This window comes from Gopherus flavomarginatus, chromosome 1, assembly GCF_025201925.1.
Source record: "Gopherus flavomarginatus isolate rGopFla2 chromosome 1, rGopFla2.mat.asm, whole genome shotgun sequence".
Taxonomy (NCBI): Eukaryota; Metazoa; Chordata; order Testudines; family Testudinidae; genus Gopherus; species Gopherus flavomarginatus.
The window spans coordinates 152,603,448-152,621,693 of record NC_066617.1 but is presented as its reverse complement, the minus strand read 5'-3'; the positions used below and the strand labels follow the sequence as shown (position 1 = coordinate 152,621,693).

At 51.3% G+C, this 18,246-nt stretch overlaps 1 protein-coding gene across 3 annotated transcripts in view; it reads right to left on the bottom strand.

The window, feature by feature from the left end:
* EPHA1 (EPH receptor A1) overlaps positions 1-18,246 on the bottom strand; it is a 71,708-nt gene that overhangs the window by 1,560 nt on the left and 51,902 nt on the right. For all 3 annotated transcript variants that reach the window (XM_050943424.1, XM_050943441.1, XM_050943431.1), the window contains 8 exons: positions 6,906-6,961; positions 6,462-6,587; positions 6,156-6,341; positions 5,608-5,669; positions 5,028-5,237; positions 4,259-4,408; positions 3,125-3,318; positions 2,641-2,796 (listed from right to left, as the gene is read on the bottom strand). In XM_050943424.1, the coding sequence (XP_050799381.1) occupies positions 2,641-2,796; positions 3,125-3,318; positions 4,259-4,408; positions 5,028-5,237; positions 5,608-5,669; positions 6,156-6,341; positions 6,462-6,587; positions 6,906-6,961 (1,140 nt within the window). The remainder of the gene's footprint in view (positions 1-2,640; positions 2,797-3,124; positions 3,319-4,258; positions 4,409-5,027; positions 5,238-5,607; positions 5,670-6,155; positions 6,342-6,461; positions 6,588-6,905; positions 6,962-18,246) is intronic.

Here is an 18,246-nt window from a genome sequence, read left to right as displayed (position 1 = left end):
TCCTTGCAAGCACGAGGGCTGTGCCACCCATGCAGCCTGCTCTGACTCCTTCCTATTGAGCATCAACTGCATGGGCTCCCTGCTGTCTAGGTGGCATGGATGAGCAGCCCCTGGTTCAGGCTCCACATGGACAGAGCAGAGAAGACTTTGTCAGTTGGCAGAGCCTGCAGAGGAATCTGTCCTCAAAGGTAGGGGGAGTCCTGCTAGACTCAGCTCTGCTTCTGGATGTACCTTCCCCTCTGGCTCTGAGCAGGAGACAGCCCCTTTCCTGGCAATAGAGACAGGACAGACATGCTGTACCTGGAGCAGACTGACTGCCACTGAGGCCACGTCCAGACTAGGAATTAAAATCGATTTTAGATACGCAACTTCAGCTACGGGAATAACGTAGCTGAAGTCGAATTTCTAAAATCGAGATACTCACCAGTCTGGACGGGGCGCCATCGATGTCCGCGGCTCTCCGCGTCGATTCCGGAACTCCGTTCGGATTGATGGAGTTCCGGAATCGATGTAAGCGCGCTCGGGGATCGATACACCGCGTCCAGACTAGACGCGATATATCGATCCCCGAGCAATCGATTTTAACCCGCCGATGCCGCGGGTTAGTCTGGACGAGGGCTGAGAAGCTAAAGATGGTAGAGGACAGAGTGGCTGGCCAGCTGACTGAGAGAGACACTGGAGAACATGTCCCTACGGAGCCTCACATTCTGCCTTCCCTGCCTAGCCAGTTCAGAGTCTGATGCAAGCCCCTGCTCCTCCTTTCCAAAGCCCTACATGGGCTGGGAGCAGGCTCACTCAGGAGACTGCCTCTCAGTGCTCAAGAAGAGCAGCTGCCTGTGGCTGATGGCAGTCTGGGAGGACACATTATAGCCATTATACTTCAGACTCCAGGAGGGCAGAGCAGAGAAGACCACCAGCTGGCAGAGCCTATGAGGAAGGGTGTCATAAACAGATAGCTAAGGGTTAATGTCTCTTTCACCTGAAGCACCTGACCAGAGGACCAATCAGGAAACCGGATTTTTTCAACTCTGGGTGGAGGGAAGTTTGTGTCTGAGTCTTTGTCTGTCTGCCTGCTGTCTCTGAGCTTTGGAGAAGTAGTTTCTGTTTTCTAATCTTCTGTTTCTAAGTGTATGGACAAAGAGATCAGATAGTAAGTTATATGGTTTCTTTTCTTTGGTATTTGCATGAATATAAGTGCTGGAGTGCTTTGATTTGTATTCTTTTTGAATAAGGCTGTTTATTCAATATTCTTTTAAGCAATTGACCCTGTATTTTGTCCCCTTAATACAGAGAGACCATTTGTATGTATTTTTTCTTTCTTTTTTATATAAAGCTTTCTTTTTAAAACCTGTTGGAGTTTTTCTTTACTTCAGGGAAATTGAGTCTGTACTCACCAGGGAATTGGTGGGAGGAAGAAATCAGGGGGAGATCTGTGTGTGTTGGATTTGCTAGCCTGATTTTGCATTCCCTCTGGGTGAAGAGGAAAGTGCTTTTGTTTCCAGGACTGGGAACGGAGAGGGGGAGTCACTCTGTTTGGATTCACAGAGCTTGTGTCTGTGTATCTCTCCAGGAGCACCTGGAGGGGGGGAAGGGAAAAAGGATTATTTCCCTTTGTTGTGAGACTCAAGGGATTTGGGTCTTGGGGTCCCCAGGGAAGGTTTTTAGGGGGACCAGAGTGCCCCAAAACACTCTAATTTTTTGGGTGGTGGCAGCAAGTACCAGGTCCAAGCTGGTAACTAAGTTTGGAGGTTTTCATGCTAACCCCCATATTTTGGACGCTAAGGTCCAAATCTGGGACTAAAGTTATGATATGAGTAGCAGCGGTGGGATGATAGACAGAATCCAGAAGCCAGTAGGAATATTATATTTTTCTTTTCTCTGCTAAGGGCTTTTTAGCAGAGAGAAACAGTTGGTTTTAAAAAGAAACCAGAGAGAATTTTTTTTTCTGCTCTCTCTGGCAGTTTGTGGCTTGCATGTTAAGCAAGAAGCCATTACCAGACTGTTAAGGGTCTTTTGTCATGCAATAGCTCTCCCATTGAGAGTCATTACCAGCACTATATACATGCACATAAAGTGGTTTTTCAGGTTTACTTAACATTGAAGATTAGCTAAAGGCACTGTTGCTAGGCAGACTTCAGGAGGCAACAGAGAACCTGCAGTTCAGAAGATAAACACCGGAGGGCACCCCAACACAAGAAAACAAAAACTACTTCTCCAAAGCTCAGAGACAGCAGGCAGACAGACAAAGACTCAGACACAAACTTCCCTCCACCCAGAGTTGAAAAAATCCGGTTTCCTGATTGGTCCTCTGGTCAGGTGCTTCAGGTGAAAGAGACATTAACCCTTAGCTATCTGTTTATGACAAAGGGGAGGGCTACAGGTATGGAACAAGCTCCAGGGGATTTGGATAAGTCAGTTTTATCACTTTCCGGGAAAGGGGAAAGCTCCCCCTCTTTGTGACTCCAGGGAGCAGGAAGGGGATGCTATGATCCCCTTGGATAATCTGTGTACCCATTTCTGGAGGTGTGCTCAGATACCACAGGGATGGCTGCATAAATTTAGTGTGGGTTTTGCCCCAAGCCCTCCTGGCCTGAAGGGGAGTCAGGTCCACCCAGGAGGGCCACAGTGGTTTCTGCTTACTCAGTAGTGAGCTCCAGGATGGATTCCATGGTGTCCAAGCCAGCGGTGCGGAAGTTGAGGATATATCGCTTCATGCGGATGGATTCCAGCCACTCTGGGATTGACTGATAAGGGATCCCGTCAGACCCACTGCAGCTGGGGAGCCGCAGCGTCACCCTGGGGACAAAAAGTTATCATCAAGGCAACTACCTTGAACTGAATGCCAGCACCTTAAAACTGGAATTTATCGAAAGAGCAAGAATACCCTCTGCTGGGGCCAGGCAGGTATGTCTGCTCCCTACACTCCCTGAGCCCTAACTCACCAACAGTGTCCAGTGGTGACACCAAAGAGACAGTACTTCCATGTCCTGCACATACAGCCTGGAGGCTCCTCTCCCCTACGCTGTCAGTGCTCCATCCTCTGGGGAAAGCACCAATGCTGGAGACAGGAACCAACTGCATTCTCTCCCAGTTCTGTGGAACCTTCCAGCCCAGCACCACCTACCTGGGGTCGAAGTCTGCAACAGATCGGAGTAAATGGGGGCTGGAGATGAAGTGTTCTAGCTGGCCCTGGATCTCCTGGAAGCGGGGCCGTCGCATGCGATCGTGCGACCAGCAGCCTTTCATGAGCTCGTAGAGGATGGATGGGCAGTCCACAGGGGGAGGGAGTCGGTACCCATCTTCTATGCTCTTCATCACCTACACACAGAAGGGCAGAGAGACTTGTGACCAGATTCTACTCATAGTAGAGATGCCACAGAGATTATCAAAGAGGAGCCAGAATGCCTCCATAGGGAAGTCCAGGCGATTGTCACAGAATTTTGTGGGGCCCTGTGCAATGAAAAGCAGATGGGGTCACTTCATAAACAGGTGTGTGGGAAAGTTACTGGACAGCCTAGCGAGGGATCAGGATGCTTGGAGGGGCCAGGAAGAACATTGATAGGTACAATGGGGTTTAAATTGACACTTGTCACTGTGCCCCCACCTCCATACACACGTTCATCTTTCCAAATGTGAGATATGGGAGTCTATAGTCCTGTCCCAGGATTGGTGGGGAAAGGGTTAACAGTCTCTGAGGAAGAATCCAGCAGGATAACCTTGCTGAGCTGGGGAGTGGGGAATAGGGACAACGAGGTAAGATAATTATCCAGAATACTACAAAACGGTAGTCTGGGTAGGAGGAGACCGAGAGGGGTTTACAGAGGGGAAGGGGGGAAAGAGCTTTTCTCTGTACTCATAGTGGCCTAGGTCAGAGTAAGCCATCCTTTATCTTAATATAGCATTATAGCTGAAGAAGTCCTTGCTTAACCAACCCTGTTGGGACCAGGCTTCCATGTGGGGTGGGGGAAATACAGGTGTGACACTCCCGAGGGCCGGGTCTTTGTTTCCTTGCCCCACTAACATGAATGAGAGCAGTGTAACAAGAGTTTATTCCCCCATTATATGGCAGGGGTTAGCAACACTGGTGGCAGTGGCTACTCCTAGAGTGGCTGGGGTGCCACAGCAGGCATTGCAGACAATGGGTTCCCCGAAGTAGCTGGTCCTATGTGCCTTGTCCATTCCATTCAGCCTAGGCCCAGCCCTGTCTGCTTAGCATATGACCTCCACACCAACACCGCAGCCTCTCCCTCCCTGTTACCTCCTGATTGGTCATGTCTCCGTAGGGCTTGTCCCCAAAGGACAGCACCTCCCACATGACAATGCCGTAACTCCAGACATCGCTAGCTGAAGTGAAGATCCGATGGGCAATGGCTTCCGGTGCTGTCCAGCGGATGGGGATCTTCCCGCCCTGCAGAGAGGGGCCAGAGCACAGCTAGCGGTCACCATCTGGTCAGATTTCAGCACTGTTCACTGCCAGAGAATCCCAGAGAGCAGTGCAAACCACATATAACAATGTGCTCATTTCATCCACACATGCAGCCATCTCTGGGCTAAATAAGGCAACTTTTTAACAGTGAGTGACATAGTTTTGGGGAAAAAATGAAGGAGACTCCTTTATCCAACTGACTCCATAGGGGGAATGCTAGGGAGGCATCATAGAACCATCCAGGTTGGAATTTCGTCAGGACACCACGGTTAATCCCCAAAGTTTATACGAAGTGACACAGGCTCTTAACTGACTGCAAATGGTCAGGACTTTGGTTTTACGCCTCACCTAAAAGACAGCCCCTCCAGCACAGTGCTGGCCAGCACCACACTGAGGCCCATACTTACTCCAGAGGGAAGAGCACCGTCTTCTGAGTCACCCACACCCCTCCTAGCAGGTTTCCCATCCAAATCTTCACCTGGCCTGGTCTCCCTTAGTATGAAATCCAGAAGGCTCTCTACCCACAATGTACAATAACTCCATTTAGAAGTTATAAGACCCTGAGGGGCCCTAGCCTTCACACAGGTTGTTGCCATGTCACCTTAGTTTCGTACGTCCCCTCCACATCGTTTTCCAATATCCGGGACAGGCCAAAGTCAGACACTTTGCACTGCAGGCTGTGAGTTACCAGGATGTTGCGGGCAGCCAGGTCTCGGTGCACATAGTTGCGGTCTGAAAGGTAGGTCATGCCTGAGGCAATACCCTGCAGCATAACCACCAGCTGTACAGAGCTGAACTTCTCCTCGTTTTCCTACAGGGTGACAGGGAAAGAAACAGGTCCATCAGGTCACTGGAGTCTGCAGATTCTTGGCTAGTGGGCTTACCAGCTTGCAAGGGGACTAGCGAACATCACAGGTGAGAGGATCAGAAGGGAGGAAGGAGAGCTCTCTGGAATCATAACCAGGGATCTGCAGTTCATTCCCCAGCAGTTCATCCCCCTGGACAATAAACAATCTGAATGGGATCCAGCCTCAGCTGTGCAGCTGTGGGTGCAATTCCCAGCGAACAGAGCTCTCTGTGTGGAAGTGACCAAGACAGCCTAGTATCCCTGCCCCTCTGCACCTGCAATGGCTGGCAAGTGCCCACAGCATAAAAACACACTACAAACTCTGGTTCCTCACCCGGAGGAACGTGTCCAGGGCACCATTCTCCATATACTCAGTGATGATCATCATCGGCTTCCCTGGGGAAAAAGGAAAAGAGAGCATCACCCACACTGCACCCCTCTCTGCTACGGGATCCACTGTGAGCCACCCGACTCCTTTATCTACAAAGCAGCATGACTCCTCACCTCCTGTTCACCCTGTGGTGCCCTTCATCCCACACCCCCAACTTGGAGCCCAGCCTCAGCCAGCTCCCTGCCTTCCCCCCTCACACCTCCAGAGATGAATTCACACCTTTCCTCTCCTAATGCCCACAGGAGACACATCCTTTTCCTCACCCCCCACCATCCTTAATGGGGACTATCGTGTTCGTGTCCCCCAACTCTCAAAGAGCTACATCTCTCCCTGCCACAGGCTAATAGGATGACAGTCTTGCTCTCCTCCCTACACAGGCTAGTGGGCAGCACCCTCTTCTCCTCTGGCTCTCACAGAAATATGGCCATTCTACCCCCACCTTGGACTCGCACAGTGGTGCCCATCACTGCCCATCCCACATGGGCTCTTACGCTTGGTGACGACCCCCTCCAGGTGCACGATGTTATGGTGATTGAACTGGCCCATGATTGTTGCCTCACGCAGAAAATTCCACCACTGAGAGTCCGAATATGTTGACTTCAGGGTCTTGATAGCAACCACAATACGCTCCTTCCCTGGCAGGCGCAGGGTGCCACGATAGACCTCCCCGAACTCCCCTGTGGCATCATCAGAGACAGGAGGTTACTGGGGAACACAGGAATAGGGGCGGCAGACAAGGGGAGGCGTGAGAGGGAACCCAGGAATGAGGGCATGGAGACAGCCCCAATGAGACTCACCCTCCCCAATAACATTCTCCATGGTGATATAGGCCACATCTAGTTCCTTGGTGAACTCCAAGACCCCCCTGCTTGGGTCCTCATAGGGCTGTAGGTCCACATAGGGCTTCAACCAGACCTTCTCCTCTATGGCAAAGAGAAACAGAAAGAAATAAATACCCTGTCACCAAGAGTCCTGGGACTCTCTTGAGAGACAGGATGCTCTCGCTTCCCAACTAGAGCATTGGGCGAAGCAGCTGGCAGTCGTATGTGGAAAACCAGCGCCATAACGGAAGAGGCAAACTAATGTAGAAAGTCAGTGCTGAAAGCCAAGCAAGCTCATCCAGAGCCAGGGCCCTCCAGTCTCTCTCATTAAGAATCTCTGACTCACCCCAGACCACCCCCTGGACTCGCTGCCCTCTCTCTCAGCAGAGCTCCCCTCCCCTTCCTGGCTTTGGACCTCACCTCGGTCGAAGGCTGAGATGTCATAGTCTGGCCGTGCTTGGTGACAACGGGCTTTCCTGGAAGACAGACAGACAGTCATCATCAAACCTGAATGAATAACCGAGCAACAGTCAGGGCCGACTCCAGCATTTTTGCTGCCCCAAGAGGCGGAAGAAAAAAAAAAAAAAGCCATGATCAGTGGCATTTCAGCAACTGCTCTACCATGCCACCTCATTCTTTGGCAGCAATTTGGCGGCAGGCCATTCCCTCCGAGAGGGACTGGGGGATCTGCCACTGAATTGCCACTGAAGAGCTGGACGTGCTGCCCCTTTCTGTTGGCCACCCCAAGCAAGTGCTTGGGGTGCTGGTGCCTGGAGCTGGACCTGGCAACAGGACACTGAGGCAAAGACAAGAGCAGATGTCTCAGAGTCCTTTCCCCAGCTCGTCAGGATTAGGGCTCCATGCACTCTGCAGCAGTGTGGATCCAAGTGCTGCACCCACTTCCCCGTGTTCCGATGCCGAAGGTGGAAAACACTGCAGCAGCTTCATTTACAGTTAAAACTGACGTTTTAACTCACTACACATGGGAATGAACAATACCATTGCACAAGGCCCAGGGAAGTTACTTAGAGATAAAAATCCATTAATATACATTGTCCTCATACTTTTAGTTTTCAGTGTGCCACAGGTCCTTCTAGTGACAACACATAATAGCATCATAGAGAAGCTGGAGAATTTAGTAGCTGAACTGGCGTGGGGACAGCTGTGGGAGGTGGCATATGGGAGGTTGAGATCATGGATATGCATATTAGCTGTATGTTTCTGCTGAAGTGATCAGTAGTGAAATAAGTTACCCATGCTACGTAAATTATTGCATAACAAGAACAAATTGTCACAGCTAATACTCCCTTAGTAGAAACAGAGCAATTCACACCTCTCAGAGCCATTGTTCTTCTTTGAGTGCTTGCTCATATCGATTCCAATTAGATGTGCACGTGCCATGTGCACGGCCATCGGAAAGTTTTCCCCTAGCAACACCTGTCGGGTCAGATGTGGAGCCCTCTGGAGTGGCGCCTTCATGTTGCTCAATATATATCCCAGCTGACCTGGCACCTCCCCAGTTCCTTCTTACTGCCCGTGACAGTTGTTGGAACTGTGGAGTCTTGCTCTGCTTGCTCTCCACGTTTCCCTAGCTCTCTAGATAGTTGTTAGTTTGGTTTATAGTTCTTATTTTTGGTTTTTAGTTCGTGTTAGCCAGATTAGGGGGTTTTCCCCTCCACTCCAACCCTTCTTCTCGGGCTCTATGCCCAGTCTCCAGGATTCAAGCCCTGTCAGTCCTGGTCTAAGCCCATGCCAATGGACAACCCCCATGACTCTTGTCTGAAGTGTCTGGGGGAGGCTCATCAAGCCGAAAATTGCAGGATCTGCAAAGGGTTTAGTTCTCGGACTAAAAAGGAGAGTAACTTTTGCTTAAAGCAGCAAGACAGCTCTTAGTCCTCAGCCTCCTTCGTCGCGGTGCCCCAGCGGCAGTAGTGGAGGTGGCAGTAGTGGAGTTGGACTCTGACTGAGACCCACAGCACCAACGCTTCCCGGCACCACAACTGGCGACATCAGCTCGGCACTGCTCCCACTCCCCTGATCAGAAGCGGCACTGGAAGCTGGAAAAGGGTGGGTCTCCTACACCAAGACCAGCTTCCCTGGAGTCAACCACTGGGGTGTGTCCCAGAGGGGAGCTCCCAGGAGCAAAGGCCGTATTCCCAGCACCATTGACTCCGGCCCTGCGGGGGGATCCATTGAGTCCACTGCCACTGGACTCCCCAACCCGTAGTGTGGTAGAAGTCCAGCTACCTTCTACCCTGGACGCCTTTGCGGCGGCGAGGGACCTCATTGCCATGATGGCATTGGGGTCCCCTCAGCTCCATGCCAACACCACAGTGCCTCTGTGGTCGGCACATCTCGGAGCAAGTTGGCATTGATTCACCCATCAGCACTGTCGGTTGAGCTGCGGTACTGTTCTGCTCCTGGCGCCACTCAGAATCCTGGCACCGCTCTCCATCAGGTGACAGTCATATAATCATAGAATATCAGGGCTGGAAGGGACCTCAGGAGGTCATCTAGTCCAACCTCCTGCTCAAAGCAGGACTAATTTCCAACTAAATCATACCAGCCAGGACTTTGTCAAGCCTGATTTAAAAAACTTTTAAGGAAGGAGATTCCACCACTTCCTTAGCTAACCCATTCCAGTGCTTCACCATCCTCCTAGTGAAAAAGTTTTTCCTAATATCCAACCTAAACCTCCCCTACTGCAACTTCAGACCATTACTCCTTGTTCTGTCATCTGGTGCCACTGAGAACAGTCTAGATCCATCCTCTTTGGAACTCCCTTTCAGGTAGTTGAAAGCAGCTATCAAATCCCCCCACATTCTTCTCTTCTGCAGACTAAACAATCCCAGTTCCCTCAGCCTCTCCTCATAAGTCATGTGCTCCAGCCCCCTAATCATTTTTGTTGCCCTCCACTGGACTCTTTCCAATTTTTCCACATCCTTCTTGTAGTGTGGGGCCCAAAACTGGACACAGTACTCCAGATGAGGCCTCACCAATGTCGAATAGAGGGGAATGATCATGTCCCTCGATCTGCTGGCAATGCCCCTAATTATATAGCCCAAAATGCCATTAGCCTTCTTGGCAACAGGGGCACACTGTCGACTCAAATCCAGCTTCTCGTCCACTGTAACCCCTAGGTCCTTTTCTGCAGAACTGCTGCCTAGCCATTTGGTCACTAGTCAGTAGCAGTGCATGGGATTCTTCCATCCTAAGTGCAGGACTCTGTACTTGTCCTTGTTGAACCTCATCAGATTTCTTTTGGCCCAATCCTCTAATTTGTCTAGGTCCCTTTGTATCCTATCCCTGCCCTCCAGCATATCTGCCACTCCTCTCAGTTTAGTGTCATCTGCAAACTTGCTGAGAGTGCAGTCCACGCCATCCTCCAGATCATTAATGAAGATATTGAACAAAACCGGCCCCAGGACCGACCCCGAGGCACTCCGCTTGATACCGGCTGCTTACTAGACATGGAGCCATTGATCACTACCTGTTGAGCCCGATGATCTAGCCAGCTTTCTATCCACCTTATAGTCCATTCATCCAGCCCATACTTCTTTAACTTGCAGGCAAGAATACTTTGGGAGACCATATCAAAGGATTTAGCTTTGCTAGAGTCAAGGAACTACACATCCACTGCTTTCCCCTCATCCATAGAGGGAGTTCTCATCATAGAAGTCAATTAGGTTAGTCAGGCATGGCTTGCCCTTGGTGAATCCATGCTGACTGTTCCTGATCACTTTCCTCTCTTCTAAGTTCTTCAAAATTGATTGCTTCAGGACCTGCTCCATGATTTTTCCAGGGACTGAGGTGAGGCTTACTGGCCTATAGTTCCGCGGATTCTCCTTCTCTCCTTTTTAAAAATGGGCACTACATTAGCCTTTTTCCAGTCATCTGGGACCTCCCCCATTTGCCATGAGTTTTCAAAGATAATGGCCAATGGCTCTGCAATCACATCCACCAATTCCTTTAGCACCCTCGGATGCAGCGTACCTGGCCCCATGGATTTGTGCTCATTCAGCTTTTCTAAATAGTCCCGAACCACTTCTTTCTCCACAGAGGGCTGGTCACCTCCTCCCCATGCTGTGCTTCCCAGTGCAGCAGTTTGGGAGCTGACCTTGTTCGTGAAGACAGAGGCAAAAAAAGCATTGAGTACATTAGCTTTTTCCACATCCTCTGTCACTGGGTTGCCTCCCTCATTGAGTAAGGGGCCCACACTTTCCTTGACCATCTTCTTGTTGCTAACATACCTGAAGAAACCCTTCTTGTTACTCTTAACATCCCTTGCTAGCTGCAACTCCAAGTGTGATTTGGCCTTCCTGATTTCACTCCTGCATGCCTGAGCAATATTTTTATACTCTTCCTTGGTCATTTGTCCAATCTTCCACTTCTTGTAGGTTTCTTTTTTGTGTTTAAGGTCAGCAAAGATTTCATAGTTAAGCCAAACCGGTCATCTGCCATATTTACTGTTCTTTCTACACATTGGCATGGTTTGTTCCTGCAACCTCAATAAGGATTCTTTAAATACAGCCAGCTCTCCTGAACTCCTTTGCCCTTCATGTTATTCTCCCAGGGGATCCTGCCCATCAGTTCCCTGAGGGAGTCAAAGTCTGCTTTTCTGAAGTCCAGGGTCCGTATTCTGCTGCTCTCCTTTCTTCCATGTGTCAGGATCCTGAACTCAATCATCTCATGGTCACTGCCTCCCAGGTTCCCATCCATTTTTGCTTCCCCTACTAATTCTTCGCAGTTGGTGAGCAGTAGGTCAAGAACAGCTCTGCCCCAGTTGGTTCCTCCAGCACTTGCACCAGGAAATTGTCCCCTACATTTTCCAAAAACTTTCTGGATTGTCTGTGCACCACTGTATTGCTCTCCCAGCAGATATCAGGGTGATTAAAGTCTCCCGTGAGAACCAGGGCCTGTGATATAGCAACTTCAGTTAGTTGTCAGAAGAAAGCCTCGTCCATCTCGTCCCCCTCGGTCTGGTGGTCTATAGCAGACTCCCACCATGACATCACCCTTGTTGCTCACACGTCTAAACTTAATCCAGAGACTCTTAGGTTTTTCTGCAGTTTTATGCCAGAGCTCTGAGCGGTCATACTGCTCGCTTACATACAATGCAACTCCCCCACCTTTTCTGCGCTTCCTGAACAGTTTATATCCATCCATGACAGTGCTCCAGTCATGTGAGTTATCTCACCAAGTCTCTGTTATTCCAGTCATATCATAGTTCTTTTACTGTGCCAGGACTTCAAATTCTTCCTGCTTGTTTCCCAGGCTTCTTGCATTTGTGTATAGGCACTTAAGATAAATCGCCAATCATCCCGTTTCTCAGTATGAGACAGGAGTCCACCCCTCTTGCACTCTCCTGCTTGTGCTTCCTCCCAGTATCCTATTTGCCCACTTACCTCAGGGCTTTGGTCTACTTCCCCTGGTCAATCTAGTTTAAAGCCCTATTTGTGGCACCACTGTGGCTTGCATCGCCATTCCTGATCATGGGGTCGCTCTGCCCGCTGGTAGCCATCACGGAGCAGGTCCTGAACCTGGTACCAATCTCTGCACCGTTCGTCCTCTTGGCCCCGCTCCAGATCCAGGTCCCGGTACTGATCCAGGTCTTGGCACCGCTCCCCAGCTTCATGGCACTGTTCCACATCTCCCTATCGACGCTTACTGATGCAGATCCGCTCAGCACTGTGTGATGTTGCTGCCCATAAGGCTTTATGGAAATATGTTTATGAATGTATGTATCACATAACTGAAATATGTTTTATGCTACATAAGCCATGTAACATATCTCTGTAAAGGTTTTGATCTATTGAACATATTCATCCTATTTGTATGCATTGTGATAGACCCAGGCCAGTTGGGAACAGCAGAGTAGTAGAAGGAAGATATACTGGCCACAGGATAAGCAGTTTTCTGTTCCCTGAATGATCAGAGCAGGGCCTGCTCCAGGCTCATGAGAACACCTGACTCCAATTAACCTGCTAAGAGTCAGGTGAGGCTGTTAAGCACCTGACTCTAATTAAGGTCCCTCTGATGCTATAGACGGAAAACTTTGTCACAGCATGTATCATTTTTGTATTCAAAGTTATGAATATTGGCTGTGTACTTGTTTGGTTTTAAGTAGCCTTAGTAAGGCATTTGATCAGCTTCTTAAGAAAGGAATTTGCAAGTTAAGTGCCCAGTCCAGAAACACTTAATGGACAGTGGAACCTTGGATGATTCCAATCCACATAAGAAATCTACTTGGGATGTTCCAGGTAGCACGTGAACAATGGCTGCCACTTGTAAAGTTCTGAGTCATTCATGGACATGTGACTTGCCCATGTGACTCCAAAACTGCAGCTTGCGGCTGGATTCTGCATAGGAGAGAGGAAGGGGGCTCCACTCACAAGAGAAAGTCTACTTAAGCCCCTGGAAGACCTCTCCATTTTGTCTTCAGCTGGCTCAAGACATAGCCTCTTCATGTCAAAGGATACCTAAAAGGAATTGGAACAAAGGCCAGAAACACAGGAGTGTGAGTGATTGCTGGACCCAGACTAGGAGGAGACTAGTCTGTAAAAGAAGCTTACTGGAACATCTCTGAGGGAGAGGTTTTATCTGTATTCAGCTTCTTACTGTACTAGGCTTAGACTTGCATATTTTATTTTATTTTGCTTGGTAATTCACTTTGTTCTGTCTGTTATTACTTGGAACCACTTAAATCCTACTTTTTGTATTTAATAAAATCACTTTTTACTTATTAATTAACCCAGAGTGTGTATTGACACGGGGGGGGGGGAGGAGGGAGAAAAAACAGCTCGGCTGGAGCTGGGCCACATCACCGCCGTGCAGCACCTGGAGCACTGGGTCAGGCTGAGCTTGCAGCACCCCCACTTCCCATGAATCAGCTGTTTGCACAGGAAGCCTGGGAGGGCAGAGAAACGGCTTTGCGCTCAGGCCCAGGAAGACGGAGGCGGAGTGGAGGTGAACTGTGGTGGGAAGCACTTCCCCTGCGTGCCCACCCCGGGTTACCTGCTGCGGCAGGGGAAGCCCCCCCGCCCCAGCTCACCTCTGCTCTGTCTCCGCCTCACTGGGCCTGAGCGCAAAGCTGCCGCACCACTTCTCCCCCCTCCGAGGCTTCCTGTGAGGACAGCTGATTTGTGGGAAGCAGGCGGAGAGAAGTGGGGCTGAGGTGGAGCGGAGGTGAGCTGGGGCCGGGGGGCAGAGCAGGGAGCTGGAGCACCCACGGGGTCGAACCCTAAGGTGCCACTTTTGGATAAAGCGCTCAGGGGGAGTGGCCGCTCCCCTGCCCCCCCTCCTGCCCCAGCTATGTGCCTGGGTCACTTCAACTTACTGGTTGATAAATTTAGAAGTGCATGCAGGACAACCAGTTGTAAAAGGGCTTCTAAATTTACCAACTGGTTTCCATGAACTGGTGCGAACCAGCTCCAGCTCACCACTGAGTTTATCCTGTATAAGCTTTACACAGGGTAAAATGGATTTACTTAGGGTTTGGACCCCATTGGGAGTTGGGTCTCTGAGTGTTGGAGACAGGAACATTTCTTAAGCTATTTTCAATTAAGCCTGCTGCTGTTGCGAGATGTTGTTCTGACCTGGGTCGGGATTTGTAGCAGGCTAGTGTGTCTCACTCAAACTAGGCAGGGTTCTGAAGTCCCAAGCTGCCAGGGAAAATGGGCTTAGAGGTAGTCCCAGCACATCAGTTGGCAGTTCCCAAGGGGTTTTCTGTGATCCAACCTGTCACAGATCGCCCCGGCCCTCGTGCTCCGGCTATCGCTCCTTGGGATCAGACACAGGTTCGAGGATTTCGGACCATGGCCAGTCGGACCGTGGCCACCTTAATGTGGAGGCGGGGTCATAGGAGGGACACAGAGAGGGACCCACACAGGGACCCACCCAGTGAACATTCTGGACTCTGTGGGCATACCACCAAGCACAGGCTGCACCATCTGGGACTTCCCGATCAGCCCCCTCCGAGCCAAGGGTGCCAGAAGCTGCTGCCAGTCGGCCTACTAGGGGGGTATGGAAGAGGTGGTGTGCACTCTTCCTACTTCGGGACCCCTTCCAACTTCGATCTCTGAGCTGGGCCCTGAGTTTGGTGACACAGGACAGCAGGCCCCCACACTGCAGGGGGGTCAAGATGACCCTCTTCCCCCCATAGCCTCCACTTCCTCCTTCCCCGATGAGGCTGTGGCAGGCACCTCTATCTCCAGGCCACCTCTGATCGATATCCGTGCCCACTAGGACCTCCTGCGCAGGGTCGCATGCAATATGAACCTGCAGGCTGAGGAGGTGATGTAATCGGAGATTCTGTGGTGGACATTTTGGCCCCAGAAGGCCTGTCAAGGGTGGCCCTGCCTCTCATCAGGACCATCCAGACTGATGCCAAAACCATCTGGCAGACCTCAGCCTCCACTCCCCCTACGACCAAGGGAGTGGAGCGCAAGTACTTTGTTGAAGGGGTATGACTACTTGTTCACCCCCCCACAGCCCTGCTCGCTCATGGTTGCGGCTGTGAACAAGAAGGAGCGACATGGTCAGCCAGCCCCTGCACTCAAGTCGAAAGAAGCTAAGTGCCTCGACTTGTTTGGACGCAGTCTACTCTACGGGGAGGCTTCAGGTCCAGATTGTCAGTCAGCAGGTGCTCCTGAGCCATCACAATTTTAACTCCTGGAACTCCATGCTGAAGTTCAAGGAGCTTGTGCCTCCTGAGTCCAGAGAGGAGTTTGGGGCCCTGGTTGACAAGAGCAAACAGGGGCAGGGACCTCTTTGCAGAACTCACTGGACGCTGCAGACTAGTCTGTGTGTACTTTGTCCTCTGGGATTCATCATGTCTCCCGGAGGTTCAGCAGATGCTGCATGACCTCCCCTTTGATGGGGAGGGTCTGTTCACAGAACAGATCGACTCTAGGCTGCTAAACCTTAAAGACTCAAGGATGACCATGAAGTCCCTGGGTATGCACACCCTGGCAACCCAGCGGAAACACTTCAAGCCTCAGCAGCCACAGCAGCACTCCTATCATCCTCAGCTGAGGTAGGATTTTACAGACGGTGGGGGTGTAATGGCAGGAGGAAACCCACTAGCCCACGGGCCACTGGGTCCTTCACACGGTGGAAGCGGGATACTGTCTCCAATTTTGTTCCTTCCCGCCCTCCCATCCTCCTTCCCTGTCTCTCTTCAGGGACCCTTCTCACAAGCAACTCCTTATTCAGGAGGTTCAGGTGCTCCTCGCCATGGGGGCAATTGAGGAGTTCCAAGGGAACTAAGAAGCAGGGGGGTTTACTCCTGATATTTCCTAACTGACAAGGCCAAAGGGAGCCTCCGGCCCATTCTGGACCAGCGCAGGCTCAACAAATTCATGGTAAAGTTGAAGTTCCACATGATTTCCTTGGGCACCATTATACCTTCCTTGGATCCCGGAGACAGGTATGCTCCCCTCGACATGAAGGACGCGTACTTCCACATAGCGATTCATCCAGCGCACAGACATTTCCTCTGCTTTGTGGTCAACCGTGAACACTACCAGTTCACGGCCCTTCCCTTCGGCCTTTCCATGGGCCCCCCAGGTGTTTACCACATGTATGTCAGCTATGGCTGCCTTCTTCCATTGACAGCGGGTGCAAGTATATCCTCACCTTGATGACTGGCTGATCCGATGCCGCACCAGAGAACAGGTGCAGTCCCACCTCCGCCTGGTCAGGGATACATTTCTTCAGGTGGGTCTCCTCCTCAACATAGCAAAATCGACCCTGGAACCGACTCAGAGAATAGAGTTCATCGGGGTGGTTCTGGACTCCGTTTAGGTGCGATCCCTCCTGCTGGACTCTCATTTCCAAGCTCTCGCGGGCCTCACTTGAGGTTGTCAGAGCTTCCTGTCCTCAATGGCAAGAAGTTGTCTGAGTCTTCTTGGCCACACAGCTTTGTGTACATATGTGACCCAGCATGCCAGGCTCTGGCTCTGGCTGCTGCAGGCCTGGCTTGCTTCGGTCTATTGCCCGAGGCATGACAGCCTGAACTTGGTGGTCACTGTTCCGGAGTGGGTCCTCGCCTCCCTCCGCTGGTGGCTAGATTCCTGGGTGGTGTGCGAAGGGGGCCCCTTTCACAGTCCATAGCCTTCCTTGTCCCTGGTCACAAATGCATCAGTCTTAGGGTGGGGCGCTCATCTTGGAAACCTTTGGACTCAGGGCCTCTGGTCCCCGTCCACACTCTCCCTCCATAATAAAGTCTGGGAGCTGATGGCAGTGCATCTTGCTTGTCAGGCCTTCCAGGAGCACCTGCGGGGTTGTTGTGTGGCAGTTCTCATGGACAACACCACAGCCACATTCTACATCAACAGGCAAGGGGGGGGCCCATTCCTCCCCTTTCTGCCAGGAAGCCATTCGACTGTGGGAGTTCTGTATAGCCCACTCTATTCACCCGGTGGTGTCCTTCCTTCCTTCCTGGGATCTGAACACGCTGGCGAACTGCCTCAGCAGGTCCTTCCAGTCACACAAGTGGTCTCTCCAGCCGGATGTCATCCACGCCATCTTCCAAAGGTGGAGGTTTCCCCAGGGTGATCTGTTCACCTCCCGCAGCAACCAGAAGTGCCCAGCATTCTGCTCCTTCCAGTGTTGCTGCCCAGGCTCCCTCACAGCCACTGCTCCCCTGGATGGGTCACCTGTTTTATGCCTTCCCTCCATTTCCCCTTGTGCACAAGGTCCTGCTCAAGATCCACAGAGATGGGGCAAGAGTGACTCTGGTGGCTCTGGCATGGCCCAGGCAGCACTGGTACACCATGCTCTTAGAACTGTCCATGGACGTTCCTGTTGCCTCTGTCATCCCAACCGGCGGTCTCTCCACCTCACAGCATGGATGCTGCATAGCTAAACCCTACAGACCTTCTGTTTTCGGACTTTGTACGACAAGTACTACTGGGCAGCAGGAAGCCTTCCATTTAAGCCACGTACCTGGTGAAGTGGAAGCAGTTTTCATGTTGGTGCGACCAGCGCCGCACACCACCCCACCAGGCACCGGTGCCCCTCATTTTGGAGTACCTCCTGCACCTGAAACAGCAAGGCCTGGTGGCATCCTCTGTGAAGGTTCACCTTGCAGCCATCTTGCCAATCCTATGGTTGCTCACTTTCTCAATGGCTTGGACCGCCTCTACCCTCAAATCTGGTAGCCTGTCCCTATGTGGGACCTTAACCTGGTCCTTTTGAGGCTCATGGGGCCCCCGTTTTAGCCTCTGGACACATGCTTCCTCTTGTATGTCTCCTGGAAGACGGTTTTCCCTGTTGCCATCACATTGGCAAGGTGCGTCTCCAAGCTAAAGACCCTTACCTCAGAACCACCTTACACGGTATTCCATAAGGAAGCTCAGACCTCACTCGGCCTTTCTTCCCAAGGTGGTGTCAGCCTTCCACACCAGCCAGCACATTTTCTTGCTTGTTTTTTCACCCTAAACCTCATGTTGGTCCCTGGGAGCAGTGGCTGCATTCCCTCGATGTCTGCAGGGCTCTGGTCTTCTACACTGAGCACACTAAGCCATTCAGGAAATCGACCCAGCTTTTCGTTGTGGTGGCAGATCACATGAAGGGTCTCCCGGTCTCCTCTAAGAGGATCTCCTCTTGGATTATGTTCTGCATCCACGCTTGCTATGAGCTGGCCAGTGTACTGACCACAGCTCTCATCGCTCACTCCCCAGCTCTCATTGCTCACTCCACTAGGGCCCAGGCCTCATTGGCGGCATTCCTGGCCCAGGTACCGATCGAAGAAATTTGC